At 35.1% G+C, this 24,579-nt stretch overlaps 1 protein-coding gene across 6 annotated transcripts in view; it reads left to right on the top strand.

Annotated features, from left to right (window-relative positions):
- The window catches only part of chb (CLIP-associating protein), a 224,423-nt gene that overhangs the window by 121,461 nt on the left and 78,383 nt on the right, over positions 1-24,579 (top strand). For all 6 annotated transcript variants that reach the window (XM_089089866.1, XM_089089869.1, XM_089089867.1 and 3 more), the window contains 2 exons: positions 3,337-3,463; positions 11,755-12,008. In XM_089089866.1, the coding sequence (XP_088945992.1) occupies positions 3,337-3,463; positions 11,755-12,008 (381 nt within the window). The remainder of the gene's footprint in view (positions 1-3,336; positions 3,464-11,754; positions 12,009-24,579) is intronic.

Below are 24,579 nucleotides of genomic sequence, written 5' to 3'. Positions count from 1 at the left end.
TTCAAGTGAGAATTTCATAAATGTGACAAAATTCATGGTTTTTCAAGTGAGAATTTCATCTGTTTTTTCATTCTCACTGAGAAAACCATAAACCACGTGGTACTCGTGGGAGTATAAGACCCCTCTCTACTCTCACTCTCGTAAACCATCTTGAAATGGGTAGTTCTAAGGACTTATAATGAATAGTAATAGAAATCGCTGACATTTTTTTCATTAAAAGTTTTTTTTTTATTAAAAAAAGAAAGAAAATAAAGTAACAATGATAGGGGATCCAAATTGCATCATTGTTTGTTTTTTGCCATCTAATTTCTCTTTTATATTATTCATCGAGCAAATTTTTTGGTTATTTTCTTGATTTATTCACTTTTTCACCTATTGTAAATTAGAGATATATTTAGAAGGGTACTGTTTAGGCGGGATGGAAGTGGGCCAGGGCCCTATCTTGCTACACAATAAAAAACTGGAAAGTTCAGGGAAAGAGACAATTCAACTTGAAATATGACTAGTTTGTTCCATGAAATCTTGTTCACCTATTAGTTTAGATGGTAAAATTGTCGATAATTATAGTCTAGCAATCCAGCCTCCTGGACAAAACTCTCAAGATGAAAAACATTTTTACGGCTTGGGGCATTTCGCAAAACATTTTTACGGGCTGGAGAATGAAAATGTCACCCTGGAAATATCACAATGTTTCTCGTCCGTTTTCATAGTTTTCATATGTTTTGCGTATTCTAAATTTTTGCTCTGATTTTTTTTTTGTTTTCTCTATGGTATTTGTTGTTTTGATTTCTGTTGTTTTCTTAATTTAGTCATTTATTTCACGCATTGTAAATTACAATCCAAAAAGCTTCCGAGCTACTAGACGTATCTATCTAGTATAACATGAATTGTACTAAATTCGATCAATGAAGCAAAACAGTAGCCTGCTTGAAAAAGAAATTGATGAATTTGATGAATTTAGAACAAGGACACACAAACTTAAATGTTTCTAAACGATTTGTAAAGAAATTACTCCTTGGAATTTAGAATTAAGGATATTGCTATTATGGAGTGAAGGAAACAGAAGTACAGGATCATTGCTGTGCAGCAAAGCTGCACAGAAGAGGGGAGTACTACCAAGGTTATCGTCTGATGAAATTTTACCAATTCAAGTCAGGGTTACTAAGCAAAGGTAAAAGGATTAAGGTAAGTAATCAGGAGACCGTGAAATTGATACTTTGTTGCCAAGTATTGTTATGTTAAATTACTTGATATAAATTTTTTCCAAGCCACTCTCAGAATAAATCTTGACTTTGCCGATATTTATCCCTATCAAGGCCTATACTTCATCGGTTGGGCTATAGAACTTTTAAAAGAACATAAACTACACGAAGGCACGGACAGCTCGATCCAATTACTTTAAGGTTGACATGCCAAGAACAAAGTACTTGAAGAAAAGCTTTATTCGATGTTGCACTTCGATTTGGAACGATCTTCCTGGGATCGCTATCCCTAAAAGTTCCGCTGTCGACACCATCGAAAGAAGATTCAACAGTCATCTAAAACTCGTGATGGAGCGATATTAAAGACTAGCGACAAACCAGATATTTAAACTGTAGCTGGTGCCGCAAATTTAGGAAAAAGAAAAGAACGAACATTGCGTAAAAGTTTTGTCTTAAAGCCTCTATAAAATTGCTGTCAAAGTTGAAACAGTTTTTGAGGCGGCAGACAATTCCAGTTCTGATGATGATTAAGTAAAATTTGTAAAATTTAGCCTGTTTTGAATTTTGCTGGTTCTGCTATGTAAATTTAAACTGTCAGCGGCATTGACAGTCAATGTATATTAATCTGTATTTTTATTGACGTCTATTGTTATTATCTATCTATTATCTATTAATCTATTATAATCTATTTATCTATTTATATTATATTATTATATTATATTATTATATTACGACATCTATTTATCATTATTATAATCTATCGGGAACCGATGAAAAAAAAACAATTTTTTCAATCTTGTTGCAAAACAACTCTACTTTCATTAATTTCGGCCGCTGTAGAAAATAAAACCATTTGGGTATTGGAGGTTTGGGTATTTGCGACATCAGTCATGTGAATTTTTTTTTTCCAAAATAAAACCCTGATGCGAATTTTCCCAAAATCGAACTATCTAGATCGTATTTTCATACCAGAAAAAAAAATCTTTTTAAACGAACAATAATTGTATATTTTAAATTTGGTCAAGCGGACCAAATATACATTTGGATAACTTCAGCTTCCAAAGGTAGTATTATTAGTAAAGACGGTAGGTGCAGTAAAAATGTTAGAAAATTGATTAGAATATTGGAAGCTACAGTGAGGACAGTTGTAAGAATGGTTTTGAAGTATGGGCGATCTGAAAGTATAGGAGTTTGATGTTTTCCAGAGAAATTGTCTATTGATTTTGTTTGGGTACCCGGCCATATCTAAAACAGTAAGCTGTAAGAAAAGTGTAATTCGATCCCGCTTTATAGAGCTATAGTGAGGGAAAGGTTCAGATGACTAGGGCACGTTTTGCGAATGAAGGATGACAGATTGTCAAAGATCGTCCTTGTCGGCCAACCATCTAGGTCCAAACAAAAAAACAGGTTGTCCTTGAATGTAGTGGGGGAGAGAGGGTGTAGTAAGGAACTATTTAAAGGGAATGGGAAATTCTTGGGAGGGTTTAAAGAGGGCGGCTTTGAATAGATTGGGATGGAGGTGGAGTCGGCGTAGCTGTATTGGCATCAGGGAGATTGACATCTGCGTAGCTGTATTGCTACTGCAGGGAGTTGTTAGTAGTAGTCGTAGTAGTAGTAGTAGTGGTATATTTGTTCCCTTACAAACAAAATATTATATTTCTGCCGCAATGCGTAACATTTAATGTGAAGCAATTAAGAATCTGGGATTCACTTGACAGATAATAAGGGGACTGGGAGGAGGAAACGAATTTCTCCAAAGTTGTGACCTGTGTAGATCATTTTCTCACACCGGAGAATGATGGTATGCCAACTTTTAGAAAAATTATATATATATATATATATATATATATATATATATATATATATATATATATATATATATATATATATATATATATATATATATATATATATATAACTATAATTATCTATATATTGCCTATTAATATCTATTATCTATTATTATTATTATTATTACTATTATCTATGCAATTTAACCAATGTGAATAAAAATACCCAGAATAATGTCTATTTAATCAGTTTTCCATTTTTTTCAGCTCTTAGAGTAAGAAGTCGAAGGACTGATTCAAAATGCATTCGTTAACCTGTTTTAAAGATTATTGTTATATTTTAGGTCACTGGTTGTGAGAGAAGCTTGTATAACAATCGCCTTTCTATCTCAACAACTTGGTCACAAATTAAATCGATTTTCCGAAACTGTTTTACCGGCTTTAATTGGACTTATTCCCAATAGTGCCAAGGTAAGCAGAAGGCAAACACCTTTTTTGAGATGTTGAGGGAGAATTATGCACGGGCTGGGCTTTGTTTATGTCCTACTGGTTGGTAACGCCAAAATTAGGCGTGACTACAGATATAATTTATTGTATGCATTCGATTTTATGTTAAAATTGGTATTTAGCCCCCTCCCCCCCCCCCCCCCAAAGAAAAAAAATATTACGGAAGATTCGGACAAAAGAACTTGGTTTTGCGTTAATTTTAATATTCAGCCTCAAATTTATTGACTAAAATGACCTATCTTTTATAAATATGGACCAAAAATTCCAAAAGATTACAGAATAAGGGACAATTAGTATTAACAGGTAAATGTACTTAGCTTATTTTGAGATGCTACTCACATAAAAACTGTGTTAGGAGGGGCAGAGCTATCTTATATTTGGGGTGAGGAACTAGGCTGACCGGAGAAGGATGAATCGAGACGATTAGTTTGAAAACATAACTATACTTAGCTTATTTGAAGAGGCTACGGTCGAAAAGAAAAAGATCATGGCCGTATCAAATAAAAGCTGTATCAGATGGTGCAGGGCTATCTTATATTTGGGGTGAGGAACTAGGCTGACCGGAGAAGGATGAATCGAGACGATTAGTTTGAAAACATAACTATACTTGGCTTATTTGAAGAGGCTACGGTCGAAAAGAAAAAGATCATGGCCGTATCAAATAAAAGCTGTATCAGATGGAGCAGGGCTATCTTATATTTGGGGTGAGGAACTAGGCTGACCGGAGAAGAAAGAATGGAGACGATTAGTTTGAAAACATAATTATACTTGGCTTATTTGAAGAGGCTACGGTCGAAAAGGAAAAGATCATGACCGTATCAAATAAAAGCTGTATCAGATGGAGCAGGGCTATCTTATATTTGGGGTGAGGAACTAGGCTGACCGGAGAAGAAAGAATGGAGACGATTAGTTTGAAAACATAATTATACTTGGCTTATTTGAAGAGGCTACGGTCGAAAAGGAAAAGATCATGACCGTATAAATTAAAGATGTATTAGATGGAGCAGGGCTATCTTATATTTGGAATTAGGGACTAAAGGCGACTAGAAAGATGATTCGGAATTGAGAGGATTAGTAAGAAAGACCAGGAAATCAGGGCTCCGAACCAATTTCTAAAATGTTGATTCTTCAACATAACACAAATTTACATTTTCTCGTAAAATCGTAAAAATGTTGATTTTGAAGACTTCTCAATGGCTAAATTTTATAATTCTAGAGAGAATGTAGAATTTAATGTCTGCAATCCATTTTATATTAAAAAAGGTACTTAGCCCCAATTAAATAAAAAAATATATATATATGTTCGGGAAGTTCAAAGAAAAGAACTTAGTTTTGCGTTCATTCATTCTCAAATTTATTGACGAAAATGAACTATATTTACAAATACATAAAATTACATAAAGGTTACAGAATAAGGGACACATTAATATAAAAAGATAAATATACTTAGCTTCTTTGTCATATCTAAGTGTTGAATGAACCTAAAGCCATTAGGATTTACCGAAGTGAATAAACTCAAAACTTATGAGATCTTCCTGTACATGATTAAATTAAAAGAAAAAACCAAGCAAGTTTTTTCAACCGAAAGTAAGGAGCAACATGCAACGCAGGTCGAACAGAGATCATTTAGTTTATGAAGGGGTTGCCCCCCTCCAAAGTACCTTGCTCTTCGCACTAAAGTATTTAGTTCTTTTAAAAAACTTCCTATTCTAACTAAAAGCCCCTTGTGTTTTAGGAGTCGTTCTTAAAAAATTTGGGATAAACAGTCAAACTTTAGCGTGAAGAGTAATTTATTTAGGAGGGGGGCAACTTCTTAACACACGGAATAATTTATGTTCGCTTTAAGTTTTAATGTTGCTCTTTACTTTCAGTTGAAAACCCTCCGTGGAAAGTTCCTTGCACGTAAAATACACCCCCTCCCCTGCCATAAAATTCCTTCCAGACAATTCGGTCCTCGCTGAAAAGTACAACCCCCTCCCATCCGTACAATTTCTTGCAGACGATTCAGCCTGAAAAATTCTCCTCAGCATACTTGTATTTGTAACAAACTAGGTTCTGATCGTTTTTTCGATCACTGCGAATTCCTACTTTCGTGGAAATTATTTCCTGGAAATCTAAGCACGCTGAAAATTCCCCTGGGACGATTTCTCCGAATATCACTACATGCAAAATTGAGTAAGCAAAGAGAAAGTAAGACAAATAAAAATAATTTTGTATAGGAATTCTGTCAAACCCTCCCAGTGTAAAATTTCCCCTGGAAAGTCCACTCCCGGAAATTTCCCTCCACACGAAAAATCCCCATAGAAATCCACGCCAAGCACAAAATCCACCCTGAAAAATATCTGTATACTTCTCAATAACAAACACTATGCGTAAACAATGGGCAAATGTCATAGCTTAAATACCAATCCCCAGGAGCTACGGGAGGGGAGGCATGTTATCTCCAAAGGCATAGTTTTTGAACTTATCAACTATGCCGAACAAAATGGTTACCTCAAAATTTTGATCTTACGATTTTTGGAAAGAATGGGGCGTGGGAGGGGGGCTAGTTGCTATTCTAATCTTTTTGGTCACTTAGAGGGCTAGAACTTTGAATTTCCGTTCAAATGACCCCTCTTCCGATGTCCTTGAAGATTGCTTCGGTACGATCACCCCTGGAAAAAAAAATAAATAAACACGCATCCGTGATCTTTCTTCTGACAAAAAATACGAAATTCCACGTTTTTGCAGATTGGTGCTTGAAACCTCCAAAGTATGGTTATCTGATACGCTGAGTCTGATGGTGTGATTTTCATTAAGATTGTTTGACTTTTAGGGGGTGTTTACCCCCTTTTTCAAAAATGAGGCAAATATTCTAAGCCTCGTAGCCTTTTATGGGTAACACTAAGCCTAATTAATCTTATGTATTTGGAATCAGCATTATAAGCTGATTCTTCCGGTATACTCGTTGATGTTAAAATTCCGCTTTTGAGAGTTTCGGTTAATATTTAACCATGTCGCTTCTTTTTTACAGTTCGTTACCACGAATTGTTTTATTCTTATCTTAAGCTTTAAAAAAACCTCCTTAATTAAATGTGATTGTTCCTGAATTAAAAGGCCATGGTAAATCTGATTGCTTTTTCCTGTTCAGCATACGAAGCTGCATAAGAAATTATTCTAAATTTTAAAAATTTCTTTAGAATTACGAAAAACTTCTATTAACTGCAGGTCCACTGAAGGAGTTTAGAAAGAAAATTAACCCTTCAAAAGATCAGGTTAACATTTTGATTTTTGCTGCCCTTGATAAATTCACTTGTAGGCCTACCTGTTGTATTTGCACTTACCTCGGTAGGGATTTCTGTATTACTCTTTTTTAGGGATATATGCAATTAAAAAAACCAGAGACCAAATATAGACTGTAGCAAACCTAGTACCCTTAGGTGCACTTTAAATTCTTTTCTAGTACTTTGGGAAAGACGATTTTTCTTTTTTCTATTTTTGGGTCCTTTTCTGAGTTGAACTTTCAGTTTTTATTCTTTTTTTATGCTTTAGCATTTCGAATGACAATTCTGAAAACGTTTATGAAAACGGGAAGCATTTTGATATAGGAAACACATTTCAAGTTATGATAAATATGATAAATTGTTGCTCGCAGCTACTTTTCAAATAAGTAGTCTAGTCAAGTCACGTTGATTTGATTAATTAGAATATTTCGTTTTTATGTTAAGTGCAGTTTGATAGGAAATGCGGAAAAATACTAATATTTTACACCTTAAACTAACCAGAAACACAATGTTTCGAAGGTTCGGTGATACAAAAAAAGTCAATTATAAGTATTTTTTAACCCGAGTGATCCGGCTCAATGTAAACGGAAACTCTAAAAAACGGAATTTTGATACCTATATTTTATACCGGAATTTTATGTATAGATACATAAAAAAATCAAATTTTTATGCTGATTTCAAATATATAAGTTTCATTAAGTTTAGTCTTACCTAAAGGTTACGAGAAAATTTGCCTTGTTTTCGAAAAAAGGGGAAACACCCCCTAAAAGTCATAGAACCTTAATGAAAATCACACCATCAGTTTCAGCGTATCAGAGTACCCTACAAGCTTCTTTCTGCAAAATTGTGGAATTTATATTTTTTGCCTGAAGAAAGATCACGGATGTGTGGTCATTTGTTTTGTTTTTTTTTTGTTTTGTTTTTTCAGGGGTGATCGTATCGACCCAGTGGTCCTAGAATATCACGGGAGGGCTCATTCGAACGGAAGTTAAAAGTTCTAGCGCCCATTTTAAGTGACCAAAAAATGGAGGGCAACTAGGCCCCCTCCCACGCTCATTCTTTTTTCCCAGAGTCACCCGATCAAAATTTTGAGATAGCCATTTTGTTCAGCATGATCGAAAAATATAAAAACTATGTCTTTGAGGATGACTTAAATCCTCACAGTCCCTGGGGGAACGGCTGCAAGTTATGGACTTTGTCCAATGTTTATATATAGTATTGGTTATTGGGAAGTATACATACGTTTTCAGGGAGGATTTTTTCTGGTAGTGGGGAGGGGGTCTGGGGTTACTTAGGAGGATCTTTCCATGGAGGAAGTGTTCATGGGGGAAGGGATATTGCTGAGAAGGGAGCGCCGGATTTCCCAGCGTTATTTAAAAAACGATCAGAAATTAAATTAAAAAAACAAGTATTTTCTACTGGAAGTAAGAAGCAACATCGAAACTTAAAACGAACAGAAATTATTACGTATATGAGGGTTTTGCCCCCAAGTCAATACCTCGCTCTTCACGCTAAAGTTTTTTTTAGTACTTTCTGAACTACTACTAACAACTCACCGCAGCACCAAGCCGCCTGAGGCCAACACAGCTACGCATGCTCCTCCTCCCCCCCCCCCCCAATCTATTCAAAGCCTCGCTTTTTACACCCGCCCACGAAGTTCCCATTTCCTTTAAATCTTTCTTTATGATGTCCTCCCACCCCAGACGGGGACGACCTGCTTTCCGTTTAGCCCTAGATGGTTGCTTAGCCCTGCTTTCTTAAGAGCTATTTATTCTAATTATACGGCCTTTGTGATAAAGGGGTCATTCTTAAAGAATTGGAAAAAATTTGAATATTAGCGTAAAGAGCGAGGTATTGACTAGGGGTTGAACCTCCTAATATATATTATAAAAATATACGAATATTGAAGTTTGTTACGTAAGTTCTTTGTGTCTTCTAAAGACAAGAACGTAAATTGCACTTTTCTGAAAATAATTTCTTTTTTCGAGCTATGCGTTTCATTTTTCATACCATAAAAAAACGTTCTATTAACCAAGATTACTGAAAAGAACAAATGAATGTTGATTGACAGTCTTATTAGTTTTTGATTTATTAAAGCTGAAAAAGAGAAAATGTTTAAGAAGTATATTGTTCACAGTAAAGTGCAAATTACGGTCTGAGCTTTAGAAGCAACAGGGAGCATTTGTACATGAACAAATAGGGATGAATCCTTATATTATTATATGCCATATAAAATAATTAATTGTAATTTTTCTCCTATTTTGGGGTCCTTTCTATTTTATTTTTTTTATGTCTTTCAGCATTTCTAACTGCGACTATTTCGAACTAACTATCTTTCAGCTTTTCGAATTTTAAAGAAAATAAATTTCAAATTATGAAATTAAAATAATTGTTGCTTCCAGCCACTTTGCATACAAGTCATTTTGATTTGATTAATTAAAATGTTTCATTTTTATGTAGCCGCAGTTGGAAATGAAATAAAAAAAAAGTATTTTACAACTTAAGCTAACCAGAACACAGTATTCTGAAGATGTTTGATGATAAAAAAAAAAGAAGTCGATTTTTTAACATATAAAGAATTTCGTTTTTTTTTCAAGTAGTGATGCCTATATGGCAAAAGCGCCTCTACGGGGGGCGGGATCATTCGTTTCCCCTAGAAATGTTTTGAAAATACCCTTTTATTCCTTTCCATTGAACAAAGTCGAAAAAAATGCTGTTTCCAAAATTTCAAAAAGCAATCTGCTTATTCGTTTGAAACATAAAAAAAAATATAAAAAATTTCACATTTTTAGTTTTTTCGTCGAAAAAAATAAAAAAAAAATGCTTTTCCTAAGTTTTTTTTTTTTTTTTTTTAATAAGAAAAAGAAAGAAAATAAAGCAACACTGATTGGGAATCCAATTTGCATTATTTCTTTTTGCCATCTGATTCCTCTTTTATATCGAAATGCTACCTTTTCATGTTTTGAATTGTCCGTTGATATAAATAAAGATTTTTAAGATTTTTAATTCTATTAATTTGGTAAATTTTGTTTAATTGTTCGAATGTATTTTTTTTCACTATTATGGTATTATTTTTTTTAGTATTGTTCGAATGTATTTTTTTTTTTTTAAATATCTTTATATAGCTTTTTCAGCAAAAGAAGTTTCTACAAAAAATGATCACAGATAAATTCAAATTATATCTTAAAGGATAAAATGACCATAAATTACCATCAATCGATAAATGAAACCCAAAACGAACAGAAATTACAATAAACAACGAAGTCTAACTTAAAATAAACAGAAACCACAGCAAATATGACTAGGGTTTTGCCTTCTAAAGACCAGAATGTGAGTTGCACTTTTCTGAAAATAATTTATCTCGAGCTATGCGGCTCATTTTTCATGCCATAAAAAAAAAAAAAAAACACTATTAGCCAAGCTTACAGAAAACAACAAATGAATGTGGATTGACAGTCTTAATAATTCCGGATTTTTTAAAGTTAAAAAAGAGAAAACGTTTAAGATGTATATTGTCTACAGTAAGGTGCAAATTACGGTCTGACGTTTTGAAGGCACGGGTGGTATTTCTACGTGAACAAATTGGGATAAATCCCCATGTTATATAATAGCATACGAAACGATTAGTTGTACTTTTTCTCCTATTATGGGGTCTTTCTGAATTGAAATTTTAGTTTTTTTGTTGTTTTTTTTTTCATGTTTCAGCATTATGAATTGTGAAAACGAAATAAATTTCCGTTTTTATAAAGGAAACCAATTTCAAATTCTGAAAGTAAAATAATTGGTGCTTGAAGCCACTTTTCAAAAAAGTCATGTTGATTTGATTAATTAAAAACGTTCATTTTAATGTAACCGTAGTTTGAAAAGAAATGAAAAAAAAAATTACAAATTAAACTATCCAGAGCACAGTATTCTGCAGGTTATGGATACTTGATGATAAAAAAATGTCCATATTAAATAAATTTTTTAACCTGTAAAGAATTAATTTTTTTTTCAATTATTGTTAAATTAAACCATTTTGTCATTTTCTGTTTTGTCATTTCATTTTGCAATTCCTGTTGTCATTACTCACACCTGAAGTAGGAGAAGAAGAAGAAACACTAAAAGTACGCCACCCTCCTTATTTAAATAGTATTATAAGTATGTATGTGCAAATATCCTGATGAATCCTGTTCGTGGTATTTTAGCCACCAGTGTTATACCGGTAGGCCACAACACCACTGGCGTGGTAATATACGGGTGTCACCACTTATTAAATGAGAAAGCCCTGGGCCCGAAAAATAATCTACTACCACACCTTCCACACCAGTTTTGCAAATATAGGGTTTGGTACTCCCCAATTTACATTATCCCCTGTCCCAGGGTATGATAACGCGATCAAGTGGCCAAATGACCACTTTCTAAAGTCAAATGTACCCGCCTTGGGTTACAGCTAGAAAATATCTTAACCCTCTCCTTGGAGGTAACAGACCCCCCTGCCAATATAATAATGACGATACCTCGTAGCTCTATTCCTACCCTGCCTGGGTTACGGAAAGTAGTACACAGTCTGTAGAAGATACCTTACTTGTATTCTTCCAAAAGGGTCACAATAATCCCCCAAAAAATATATCTCCCCGAACGGGGTCTAAACGCAGACTAAAAAAATATAATAATAATAGGTACAGCAACTGTTCATAGGGATGGACCTTTGCTTGGCCCAGCCAATCATCTCAATCCCCATTCAAAACCAATTCTACCTCTTAGCTTTATCTTTCAATGACTCCAAACCAGGAAGTACAAAAATAGAACTTACTTCAAAGCTTACTTATTGCGACGCCTCTAACTTAACAAAGAGAATTTAACCTGTCTTTTGAAATTATACTATAAGCAAATGTAATTAAGAAAACGAAAACAGGTCATTTATCTGAAAGGAAAAGAAACAGGGTTCTAACCCCAACAAACCCCAATATTATTATATTTCATATGAAACGATAAATTTTACTTTTTAAGGTCGTGTCAACTTCGGGGATTGTAGCTATTCGTTTTATAATTGCAAACACACATGCTCCCAGATTAATTCCCATTCTGACGGATAAAATGACAAACAAATCAAAAGAGATTCGGAAGCACGTTTGTGAGTTTCTGGATCAATTGGTTCATGCCTGGCCAACTCAAAAAATGGAAAAGTATAGCCAACAATTACAAGAGGCCATCAGGAAGGGAATAGCTGATGCTGACCTAGACGCCAGGGCTTCTGCTAGAAGGTAAGTCAAATCAGTTTAGTTTAGGCAGGGGCGTATCCAGGGTTTGGTATAAGTCTAGAATTGTGGCTGTTGAGAAGGTAGGGCTGCCACAAAGTCTCTAAAATTGAGTGAATGTCCCTGTTGGTCCCTTAAATTGATGAAAGTCCCTACAGTCCCTTTTCTTGCTTTAATTTAAAGCTCCGTACACTGAAGGCTACGAATACCTGTGAGTATACGGTTTTTAGTATTTTTGTTTCGATTGAGATTGTTGGAACCTGTTGTTGCTTGTCTATGAAAGACAAAACTTGTTGTTACATAGGCTATAGCGTTTCTGTCTGGACAGAGCAGACAGACTAGTAACGAAAAGAATTTACCCCCTTTGCCTCTGGAGTCAATAGGCTAGAAGGTGGAAGGGTTTGGTTGTCTTTGTTAATTACTTTGAAAACTCTTTCCTGGGTGTCACTTGTTACGCACAGAGTAAAAAAAAAATAAACACGAAGTACAAAATACGTTACATAGGCTCCAAGTACAAAATACGAAGGAGGCGGTGTTAAAACCAGGTTTCTTGTGCGATTTTGAGCTCATATACATTTCTCGAACTGTTAGACTATTTTCTAACGCCCTTTTTTATTTGAATGCATTTCTGTCAATAGCCTATATATTTTTTTTACTATATTCTTTGTGTTTTTTTTTTGTTTTTAAGATTTAGGGTTTGAAGTTTCAGTTTGAGCAAGAATGGGAAAGTGCAAATTCAAGGAGACTTGGTTGGAAGAGAAAGATGCAACAGGACACCAAATGATAGAGTGGTGTAGAGCTGTTCTGGGAGATATGTTCTCTTTTTACTGTTCTATCTGCAATACATCGCTTTTCAGGCATAAGGGATCCTACGCTTTAGTGCCGAACGCCAGAACTGCTGAACATATAAAGAGTATTGCCATAAAGCTAACACCAAATCAGCCTCATTTCTCGGCAGTATTTTCTATGGAGAGCGGCGAACCGGCAGAACTGCCCATTCACCTAGGTGTTTACGTAGTGCGGGATGAAACAGCAGTTGCAGAAATTACATGGGCTCTGAAGATGATTGAGTCTGACCATACTGGAGAATCTGCAGACAGAATAGCATTTGTATTTAGAAAAAGGTTCAGAGGTACAGTGGTCAAAACTTCTCCTTCGGGGGAACTAAGTTCGCTTATTTTTTAACCGAAGCTCACGGACCCCATTTCCGGAAGATGGCCCTTGATGAAGTCGATTTTGTTTTGTCGAGTTTGACGAAACCACAAACTTAGAAAGTAAGAAAGGGGCTTCAAATGAGAATCCGATTCTGGTCCGAAAAGACGAAACAAGTGGTTGACATCTGAAAATTGCATAGCATTTGAAGAACTTAGGGATGAACTAACGCTTCAGCCATTCGAAAATGAAAATAAACGCCACTTTCTGCTCAGAGTTTATTATATGTTGCCAGGAAACTACCCATTGCGACGCAAAAGGACACACTAGATGATGACCTTAAGCTAGTCCAGTTATCCGGACTTCTACCGGAGCCAGGAAGGATCGACGACAAGTGGAACAACGTGATCCAGGGAGGAAAATGTCTAAACTTGGGTTAAGTCTTAAAAAATGCTTTGACCATTTCACTCGGGCCTACCAGCATTGAGCGGGATTTCTCCCTTTCTGGGTGAGTTCTCAGCGAAGCAAGAGCTTTGATGAATGAGCAAATTTTGAATGCAAAACTGTTTGTGATAGATGTGTTGAACAGATTTGGAGAATGTGCGCAAAGTGTTGCTATCACAGAAGATTTGATAAAACTGGCCAAATCTGCTAGAAAAAGCTATGATTTGTACCTACAACAGGAAAAAGCCCTAAAACAAAACACTGAGAAATAGCAGTAGGATTTGGGGGCTGAAAGAGCAGCAGCTCGCTGAAACCTCTTTGACAAGACAGACAACAGACTCTCGAAAAATCTCTCGAAAAAAAGAAGCGTCTGCAAATGATCATTCCCATTTTTTTCGTTTGCTGTTGCTGTTGTGGCACTTTCGTTTGCTGTTGTGGCACTGCTTTTTTCTTTCAAATGCTTTCTGAAAACTGAGTTTTGGGGTCCTTTCTGCGTCCAGAATGGTCCCTAGAGGGGTCTCTTTTTACCCAAAAAGATAAAAAATACATCAGCGATTTGTTTATATGCATGTTGTTACGTTTCACATGTCGGACAATTTTTTTTGGAGGAAGGTTCAGCCCCAGTAAATCCCCCATTCTCCCCGGATACGGCCTTGAGAGTAAAGTACTCCAACTATTTGAGCTTTTTGTACAACAATTGGATAGAAAATTTTTCATCTTGTTTCGCATTTAAACTGTACAGTTCTTTCCTACTTAGTCTTGTTTTTCTTAAATTTATGAAGGAATTACTATAAAGCAGATGATAACTATAAAGTTATCAAAATTTAGCTAGGTATTTTTAGTTTCAAGATATAAGCATACAAATCTTCAATGATTGCGTGTGAGCATTTGTATTTCACAACTTGTTCTCTATCTTTTTTCTTCTTCTTTCTTAGCGGAAATGTCACATTAAAACTGGCTAAGTTGGCGTATACTCACAAATTAAATTACTGATTTGCGTTTGTGGTAAAGTAACAGAATTTATGTTAAGACTAACTGCTGGAAATCCATTGAACATACGTAAATTTAAGCGAAACTAAAAAACAAAAAACACCGCAGAAAAACGACCCTGTGCAAAAGACTACAAATACTTCGTCCAAAACCTGTTCTCAGCCGTTTTCAGCGCAAACAAAAAGAATAAAAAGCTGAAGTCCCTGGAACAGTACAAAAGAAAAAATAAAATAGGTGTAGTTCTCTCTGAAGAAACGGTGAAAAGGCAACTGAATAAAGAACCTTATATTGAATTGCTAAATTAAATTTTTAATTGAGAATTTATTTTGTTTAAAACTTTTCTGAATGCTAATCTTTTATCTGCTTTGATACAATTAGAATTTCCATTAAGCTGCGAAATATAATAATATGGAAAATGTGAATCATCAGAATTAATAAGAATATTGCAAACAGTGCCATGTCCATGATTTTCTTTTTTTTTGGGGGGGGGGGGTATAAAAGATAGTTTATGAAGTGCAACAAAAGTCTGTCCACATGTTTTTTCTTACTTTTGTACGAGTTGAACAAAAATTTTGGGGAAGAAGAGGGGTCAAAGCTGGTACCCCCCTCCCTTCGGGTTACGGCCTTGATTATAAACAACGCTCAGATAAGTTGATCCAATATCTCTAGGTCGATATATTTCTTAATTTCAACTGCCTGAAAGACCTTTAACTGGGGCAATAATGGAGGTTTTAACAAAGAAAATGGAGTGGTCTTCGTTATCATAGGTGTCCTGGGCCAAGGCAGAGTCAAAATTCTTGGCTTTTTGGCGGAACTTCATGGCTTTGTCAATTGAAGAATTATATTCCGATACTCTCCTTTCATTGTTGGTGGGTCCTTCCAAAATAGAAACAACCGTAAGAACAGGGAATAGTAAAAACACCACTGCCCAGCAGTGGCGTCAATCGGGAGGGGGCAGGTTGGCTCTCCCCCCTCCAGGTCTTTTTGTCTCCATTCTTTGCAAAATACCTTTTTTAGGTTGTTCTTTTATTGAAAAATGTCTTTTTTGGTTATTTATTGATGAAATTGAAAAAAAAAATGACAAATTTGCCTCCCCTCTAGATATTGAAATTTTATTTTGTCCCCCTAAATTTTCTTGACTTGCGCTACGACTGCAATTGAAAACTATTTTTGTTTCAACTTTTAAAGGTCAAATTACGGTTGTTCTTTTTTTCAAATTCTTTCTTGATTGTCCCTCAGTTTCACATATCTTCACATACCGGTAGGATTATTAGTAAGGAAGGTGGATGCAGTGAAGAGTGTTAAGAATGCTAAATCGCTTAAATTAAGAATATGTTATTTAACTGAGGGTGAAGGGGTAAGGCTGAATAATGAGAAAATCCACTGAGAGGATAGCTTCACATATCTTCACATACCGGTAGCATTATTAGTAAGGAAGGTGGATGCAGTGAAGAGTGTTAAGAATGCTAAGTCATTTAAATTAAGAATATGTTGTTTAACTGAGGGTGAAGGGGTAATGCTGAGTAATGAGAAGATCAACTGAGTGGAACTTCACATACCTTCACATACCGGTAGCATTATTAGTAAGGAAGGTGGATGCAGTGAAGAGTGTTAAGAATGCTAAATCGCTTAAATTAAGAATATGTTTTTTAACTGAGGGTGAAGGGGTAATGCTGAGTAATGAGAAGATCAACTGAGTGGAACTTCACATATCTTCACATACCGGTAGCATTATTAGTAAGGAAGGTGGATGCAGTGAAGAGTGTTAAGAATGCTAAGTCGCTTAATTTAAGAATATGTTGTTTAACTGAGGATGAAGGGGTAATGCTGAGTAATGAGAAGATCAACTGAGTGGAACTTCACATATCTTCACATACCGGTAGCATTATTAGTAAGGAAGGTGGATGCAGTGAAGAGTGTTAAGAATGCTAAGTCGCTTAAATTAAGAATATGTTGTTTAACTGAGGGTGAAGGGGTAATGCTGAGTAATGAGAAGATCAACTGAGTGGATAACTTCACATATCTTCACATACCGGTAGCATTATTAGTAAGGAAGGTTGATGCAGTGAAGAGTATTAAGAATGCTACGTCGCTTAAATTAAGAATATGTTGTTTAACTGAGGGCGAATGGGTAATGCTGAGTAATGAGAAGATCAACTGAGTGGATAACTTCACATATCTTCACATACCGGTAGCATTATTAGTAAGGAAGGTGGATGCAGTGAAGAGTGTTAAGAATGCTAAGTCGCTTAAATTAAGAATATGTTGTTTAACTGAGGGTGAAGGGGTAATGCTGAGTATTGAGAAGATCAACTGAGTGGAACTTCACATATCTTCACATACCGGTAGCATTATTAGTAAGGAAGGTGGATGCAGTGAAGAGTGTTAAGAATGCTAAGTCGCTTATGTTAAGAATATGTTGTTTAACTGAGGGTGAAGGGGTAAAGCTGAGTAATGAGAAGATCAACTGAGTGGATAACTTCACATATCTTCACATACCGGTAGCATTATTAGTAAGGAAGGTGGATGCAGTGAAGAGTATTAAGAATGCTACGTCGCTTAAATTAAGAATATGTTGTTTAACTGAGGGCGAAGGGGTAATGCTGAGTAATGAGAAGATCAACTGAGTGGATAACTTCACATATCTTCACATACCGGTAGCATTATTAGTAAGGAAGGTGGATGCAGTGAAGAGTGTTAAGAATGCTAAGTCGCTTAAATTAAGAATATGTTGTTTAACTGAGGGTGAAGGGGTATGGCTAAATAATGAGAAGATCAACTGAGTGGATAACTTCACATATCTTCACATACTGGTAGCATTATTAGTAAGGAAGGAGGATGCAGTGAAGAGTGTTAAGAATGCTAAGTCGCTTAAATTAAGAATATGTTGTTTAACTGAGGATGAAGGGGTATGGCTAAATAATGAGAAGATCAACTGGGGGGATAACTTCACATATCTTCACATACTGGTAGCATTATTAGTAAGGAAGGCGGATGCAGTGAAGAGTGTTAAGAATGCTAAGTCGCTTAAATTAAGAATATGTTGTTTAACTGAGGGTGAAGGGGTATGACTAAATAATGAGAAGATCAACTGAGTGGATAACTTCACATATCTTCACATACCGGTAGCATTATTGGTAAGGAGGGGGGATGCAGTGAAGATGTACAAAGTAGAGTAGTTGGTTTTTTTTGGTTTTTTTTTTTTGGTTTTTTTTTTGTTTTTTCTTGTTAAATACATTTTGGAAGAATATAAAGATAAGCTTTTGAATTAAGTTTAGCAGACCAACGAGGCTGTACAAATATATAAAAGCGTAATTAAGATGCTGCTAAATACTCATAAATTCTTTTCCTTGTTTTTTTTCTTTTACTAAAGAATGAGATTTAAGTTTATAAATACGGAACTTCGATCAAAATCTTGACTCTGAGAGTTATTTTTATTTTTTGTACTTTCTTGTGATTTCGAAGGGCCTTGCAATAAAAACCATATAGAGGTGTAGGTGGGAATTTCAGCACCCGGGGACATTTTGACTTTTTTTTTTTTAGTTTTAACCAACACCCCCCTTCCTAAGACCTTAATTCAGCTTACTCTTTTATTAAAAAAAAAAAAAAAAACACACACCAAGTTTTAACAAAGTTAGATATAGAGGCAGAACTTGATTCGTCTTCTTTCTCACAAAAAAAAGGAAAAAAACACGCTTCCAAAACAGAGAAAGAAGGGCCCCTATGCCGTCTATGTACATATATAGTGTGCCTTATTATTTATAATCTGGCTCATTTTGCTAAAAATGGAAAGTACTTGCCTCTGAAATATTATGTTATTTTTGTTCCTATACTGGAGGTACTTTTCTTTTTGCGGAAAATGTATCTCCAACTGAATTTTATTTATTAACAAAAAATAGCGTGTGGCACAGTGCATGTCGCTTAACAGAAATGATTATATTGCAAACAAATATCATATACAAATAACAAACTATGAGGAATCAAACAGTGATCTGAATAACATGTCACATAAGACAACGCACCAAATTTTATAGGGTTATTAGGGAAATGGAACTATAAGACGAAACAAAGAGAGAACTTGCATAAGTATTGTAGAACATCGTTTTAGACAGTGTCCAATCATCCTATGAACAATAATTGCTCGTATTCAGTTTTCATTTTTGGTTTTTATGGATACTTTTTTTAAAGATATAAACCTTTTGCAACAAACCGCCAAAAAGTTGTAAGGGGGAAGAAGGGTTCACGGTCGAAATTATTCCAGTTTATTGTGATCAAGGCGTTCTTCGTAATTTATTCACATGAATGGCGTTCACTTGTCGTTTACAGATGAATTAAGAAGAATATTCTTTTATGAATATTTTTTTTATGACGTCATATATTGCGCCAGACCCATTTACCTAGTCATCCCTTTACTTGGGGTTTTCCCCTTGAACCCTGTGGAACTTTTGTGGGTTGCCGGGGATACCTTCTCTCAGTAGGCCATTCCAATTTAAGAAGCAGCGTCCGAAGCTGTTTTTTAAGTTCTTAGTGTAGGATGTCTCCTTTTGTTGATTAGTCGACCGTACCGCGTTTCTGCGTGTTTGCCATACGGGCTTGGCAAACAGCGGTTCAAGTACAGATAATTCGTTGGAGGGAGGTTAATGGATGTACTTACTGAAAAACAACCACTACAACCGCTGATGCCTCATCAAATCTTTCATGAGGTTGTAATAATACCCAATCAAACTCATGGACACAGTAAACTATTCTGAATCCAAATTTGATCGTGGAGATTTTTTCTTGTGATAGTGTGGCGATTACAAATTATTCCGCTTTAATAATTTTTATTGCCGTGCCGTAAAGTAATGATGAACAATCAAATAATTTATCTAGCTGAATCACCCATACCCTTAGTAATAATCCACCCAATTGCAAATTGCTCTTGCGCGACAAGAATATCCAAATTCTTAAAAGGAAGAAGAACCAATCAAATTTCGTGCACTATAGTATTGGAAAATTTCAACGGAATTATTAAAATGTCTTCTTCCAATAATGCACATGACGGCTGGTACAACTTGTCATTTGACTCATTTGATTCACATAAACAAAGCAGTAGTCAACGCTGTCTACGGAACTGAAGAGAAGAGATCTAACGGTAGAAAGATCTCTGGGGCTATGAAATGTCACATTGATAGCGTAGGGTTTTCATACGGGTAAGCAGAAAAACGGAAAAGGAAAAGAAAAAAAAACCGTTGGGGTAATATAAATTCACCTGCAAAACAAAAAATGTTCAGATTTCATTCGATATTTTAACTCACTATAAACTAAAAAAAAAAAAAAAAAAAACAAAAAAAAAAAAATTGAAATCTGTCTCTTCGGCTACAGGATATAAGTCTGCAAGCCTATAGCGATTGCATGCACACATTTTTGTTTCATAAATTGTTCCTAGTCAATTGCAGCGGAAATGTCACATTGATTGTCTTAAGTTAACACACTGAACAGACCGAAACAAAAAATATAGTCGATTTACGTCCACCATAAAGTAACTAGCATGAAATCAAATGCGTGTTGTTTGGCTCTTTGCATGTGAAAATGGTGGTGTAGGCTATAACATGATCTGTCAGCAATTGCTTGCCGATAATGAACCATTCATTGTTTTAGGGTTCATCTTGGGGTTTATTTGGCTTGATGGGTGTTGACTGATACCATATGGGATTTTTATTCTATTACCTGCACGTACTAAAATACCTAAGCAAGTTTTTTTTCTGTATATATTAAGATTTATGTTACTTCTAAAATATGTGGTTTTGCTACAAGCCTACAGCTGCAACTTAAACAGTGGTGCCAATCGAGGAGTCGCCCACTTTCCGCCAATTGGTGTACATCTCGGAGCGCAAGTGTGCTACAAAGTTCTGCCACGTGTGGCACAGTCCCCGCAACGCTTGGCTAACTTTTCATGCTTGGTTCGTGCTACCTTGTTTAAGTGGTTTCTGATATTCTGAAACCCTGCGGTGCCATTCACGAAAAGGTCGAGGGGAGGGGGGCAAATTGTACATTCCAAAATCTTGGGGGGAGGGTATTTTTCGGTTTTATCCAATGAAAAGGCCAAGAAAAAGTGTTCAAGAAAAAAATTTGAAAAAAGTTATTTTTTTTCAATGCTTCCCCTTGCCCATCCATCCTCCCAATTGGTAACATTGATCTTTAACCGAAAAGAAAAGATACTTAATACTATTGGACTCATTAGTTTCATATCTATCTGTTCAATGAGCCAGAGTTATGATATGGCTTGAACGTGTTCGTTGAGAATGATCTAAAGCTGCTTAAGATTTAGATAACTTGTCCATTTTCATGAATGTTTCTGACTGATTTTCGTAATACGTTTCAACGCTTTGTTTAATTAAACAAAAATGCAAGATGAATTTCAAAAATGTAATTTGTAGATGGATATACTGGAATCTTAGTTGTCGGAAGTTGGCAAAATTGTCGTCTTCTGTTAAAGTATTAATACTATAGGATCGTAGAAAAATAACGCACGGAAAACTTTTAGATGGAGCATAAACTTTAATGGTAATGATGCTGTAATTGCTTAGCGGAAGTGGCGCACCATAAACTGACTATCTTTCCAGAAGAGAGGATGTTAAAATTTATTTAAATTCATTTTGGTTAAACGTTATTTTTTCATAAAACTGGTTTGCGCAGTAAGAAAAGCCAACGCTCAAGATGTATTTTCATTTGACGTTTTTGCCCGTAAACACCCAATTGGAAACCATGTTTTTCTATGCCGCGTAAATAAATAGTCTTCTTGAAGCTTCATTGGTTGATTTGCTTCCCGATATGTCCCTAAAATACCAAATTAAAACGTGGGTTTACTTGAAATACAAAAGGTAAAAGCGTATGCATTGGGTGAATTTACCTTCCATTTAGAAGCTATGACTGTAGTGAATTATGACTGAATTAAAACATGACTGAATGTGATGAACTATGCTGTGACCCTAAACAAATATTCCTCTAAGTTGTTATTTTTACTATCGAGATTTAGTCTCGTTAATTTTTGTTCCTATGAGACAAAGCTCAGTGAGAGGCTATGCATGGGCGTAGGCAGCATATTGTCTAGGGGGGGGGGGGGGCAGTCGATAGTGTAATGGAGGGCCTTTTATCAACAGCTTTTACAACCATCTGCCTTTTCAGCCATATTTAATACAAATTTGAAGGTCTATGGGAGTGGGGGCAGCTGCCCCCCCCTCTCTACGCCCATGAGGCTACGCAAAACCTGCACTTGCAAAAGATTTCAATTTGAAAACGATTTCATGCAACACTAATGTCAGCATTTGCTAGCTGATAATGAACCATTCATTGTTTTAGTATTCATCTTATAGTTTATTTGACTTGATGGGTGTTGACTGATACCATATGGGATAGCTCGGTTATCTTTATACCAGTGCCAGCCTGCATTAAAAACATATTAAGCACATTTTACTTTCTGAATATATTTGTAACAATAGTACATCTTATATATTAGTAACCATGATACATCTTAGGGAGAGGGGGAGGTTTAACATAAGTCTTAAGCTGCAGGACGGTGGTATAGTTTAACTACCAATATTTTTTTTCTGCAAATACTGAAAGAGAAAAAGAATGAACTGTCCCTTTTTTGATACCAATTGGCGTAAAGCAGAAATATACTTGTTCGACAAAAGGCTTTCGGCGATTGCTGTTGAAAGGTGAATATTAGTGCACGAGTTCCTTCCTCCTAGCTCCGATATGGGCGATGTGACTAAGAGTTTTTAGTGCTTAGAGACAATGGCGGTTTTTGCCCTCCCCCGTACCATCACTACCACAATATAAGTAGATCATAACATTGACAAAAAATCTCATTTTGGCTGCGCCCTAGGACAGCCGTCCTCCCTTGCTGCCCCCTAGCTACGCTACTGCCTGTGAGTAAACAATAGACAATTAATATGTACAAAAAAGTCAAAAAATTTAAATGTCAGGATAGAACTTTTAGAACCCAATCGGCCAGTACATCTTTCTCTAAAGCTAAGTCTGACCTTTTTTTAATACAAAGAAGAAGGAAAAAGTGTATCAAAGGTTGGGGTTTTTTTGCTAACTGGGAAAGCGGTTCCCTATCAAGAGAACTTTTAAGAATGGAACTACTCTCTAAATTAGAGCCTGAAAAGGTGCTTTCAAGTACCCATCTCCGGCACACTGACTTCTCATCAACTTGTAAAGAATCCACAAAAGGTCCAGGAAAGTGCTTTTTATCTCGTACCTCCACTCCTGTACTTCTGAGTTTGGAACATTCAAGAAGAAACAGGTCCTAATTGTGAAATTTTTTTTATAAAATTTGACTCAAATCCAGGGAACTACGTTGGCAAGCCTAACAGTCTGAAATAAGCATACTATTAACTGATTTTTTTTTTTTTTACCGAACCTTATGAACGGAAATAATTTTTATGTCAAGGTTTTAGTATGTTTCTACTCTCCAACAATTTGCTTTAATAATTTTAGTATATTTTGTAGGATTAAGCAGACTACTAAATGTTATTTTGACCATTTATTTATTTTTAACCTTGCTTATTTTATGGATTGCTAAATCTTTTTTTTTTTTTGCTTACGGTTAATGAAAGATCTATTACTTTTATATTTTTTTAATCTAAAATACTAGATTACAAATGGTGGCTTAAAAAGTCTTTGTGCAAAACTATGGATGATTGGGAATCATAATTGCCTATTCAAATTTCGATTAAAATTTAAATTGCAGTCCAATATTCTAGTTTTATCACAGCATATTCTATGCCACTCTTATATGCCACTCGTATATATATATATATATATATATATATATATATATATATATATATATATATATATATATATATATATATATATATCTTAAACTTTTGGAAAATCTTGCATGGGCAACGCCATTTTTAAAGTGGCCACATTCACCAGTGTGGTCATGTATGGTTTCAAACTGTAAATAGTTGTGAGTATTGAAATACACTACTAAACACTTAGTAAATAAACTTAAATCGCGGTGCCAAGGTCTTACTATGTTTTTGCTCCCCAACAATTCTATTCCCCGTTATTACAAATAGTACATACCACCGAACTATAGTGGATGCTATTGGCCCCGATAGTCGAACCACATAATTTGTTAAGGGTTTCTATGGAATCATTGAGCAAAAAGTTCAGCTATATATTAGAAAACAACTTGAGTAATGTTTTTAGTTTCCCGCTGCATAGACACCCAAAACACATGTAGTAAAAATTTACAAAAGAAGCGAAAATGCACATGATTTGAAACCAGAGTTTCAGTCTTGTAAAATTTTAAATAGTAATATTTTATAGAGCAGCCTAATATTATTATTCTAAATTAATAGTGTGCTTTTACTCACATATATTTTAAGTCCAGATAAAAACATATTTTTTAGTAGGCTACACTTTAATGTACGTATATTGTAAACCTTAATGAACAGCTAGACATCACAGAAAATTCTAATCGGAATTCGTAAGGAGCAGCTTAGTAAAAGGTTTAACTGTGTCGAAAATGGGTTGTCACAGCTTTTAGTTATATATATATATATATATATATATATATATATATATATATATATATATATATATATATATATATATATATATATATATATATATATGTGTATAGATTTTTTTTTTTTTTTTAAGGTCAAATAGGTCTTCAGAGAATCTTTACTGCCTTGCAAGTAGCGAAGGAGTAAATATAGTACCTTGAAATTGCCTTCCTAGATTCTAATTTGGTCTACAGATCCGTGCTTGACAGGCCCATTCATATACCACAACTGCCTTTGGTGGAAGCAAAAGGCCGGTATTCTGAAATTTTATCAGAAAATGGGATATTCGAGAAACTTCAAAATATTCTGATTCGTTTAATTTATCTGAGCATATTTATGTGACTTGTTGATTATAGCTTGTATCTAACGAAGTAAATACTCATCAGGCAAACGCGGCTTATAGGAATAGAATAGCATTA

Source organism: Artemia sp. Qi Xiang Cuo, chromosome 5 (assembly GCF_049724085.1).
Source record: "Artemia sp. Qi Xiang Cuo chromosome 5, ASM4972408v1, whole genome shotgun sequence".
Taxonomy (NCBI): Eukaryota; Metazoa; Arthropoda; class Branchiopoda; order Anostraca; family Artemiidae; genus Artemia; species Artemia sp. Qi Xiang Cuo.
The sequence above is the reverse complement of the archived record's forward strand: the minus strand, read 5'-3'. Positions and strand labels throughout refer to the sequence as shown.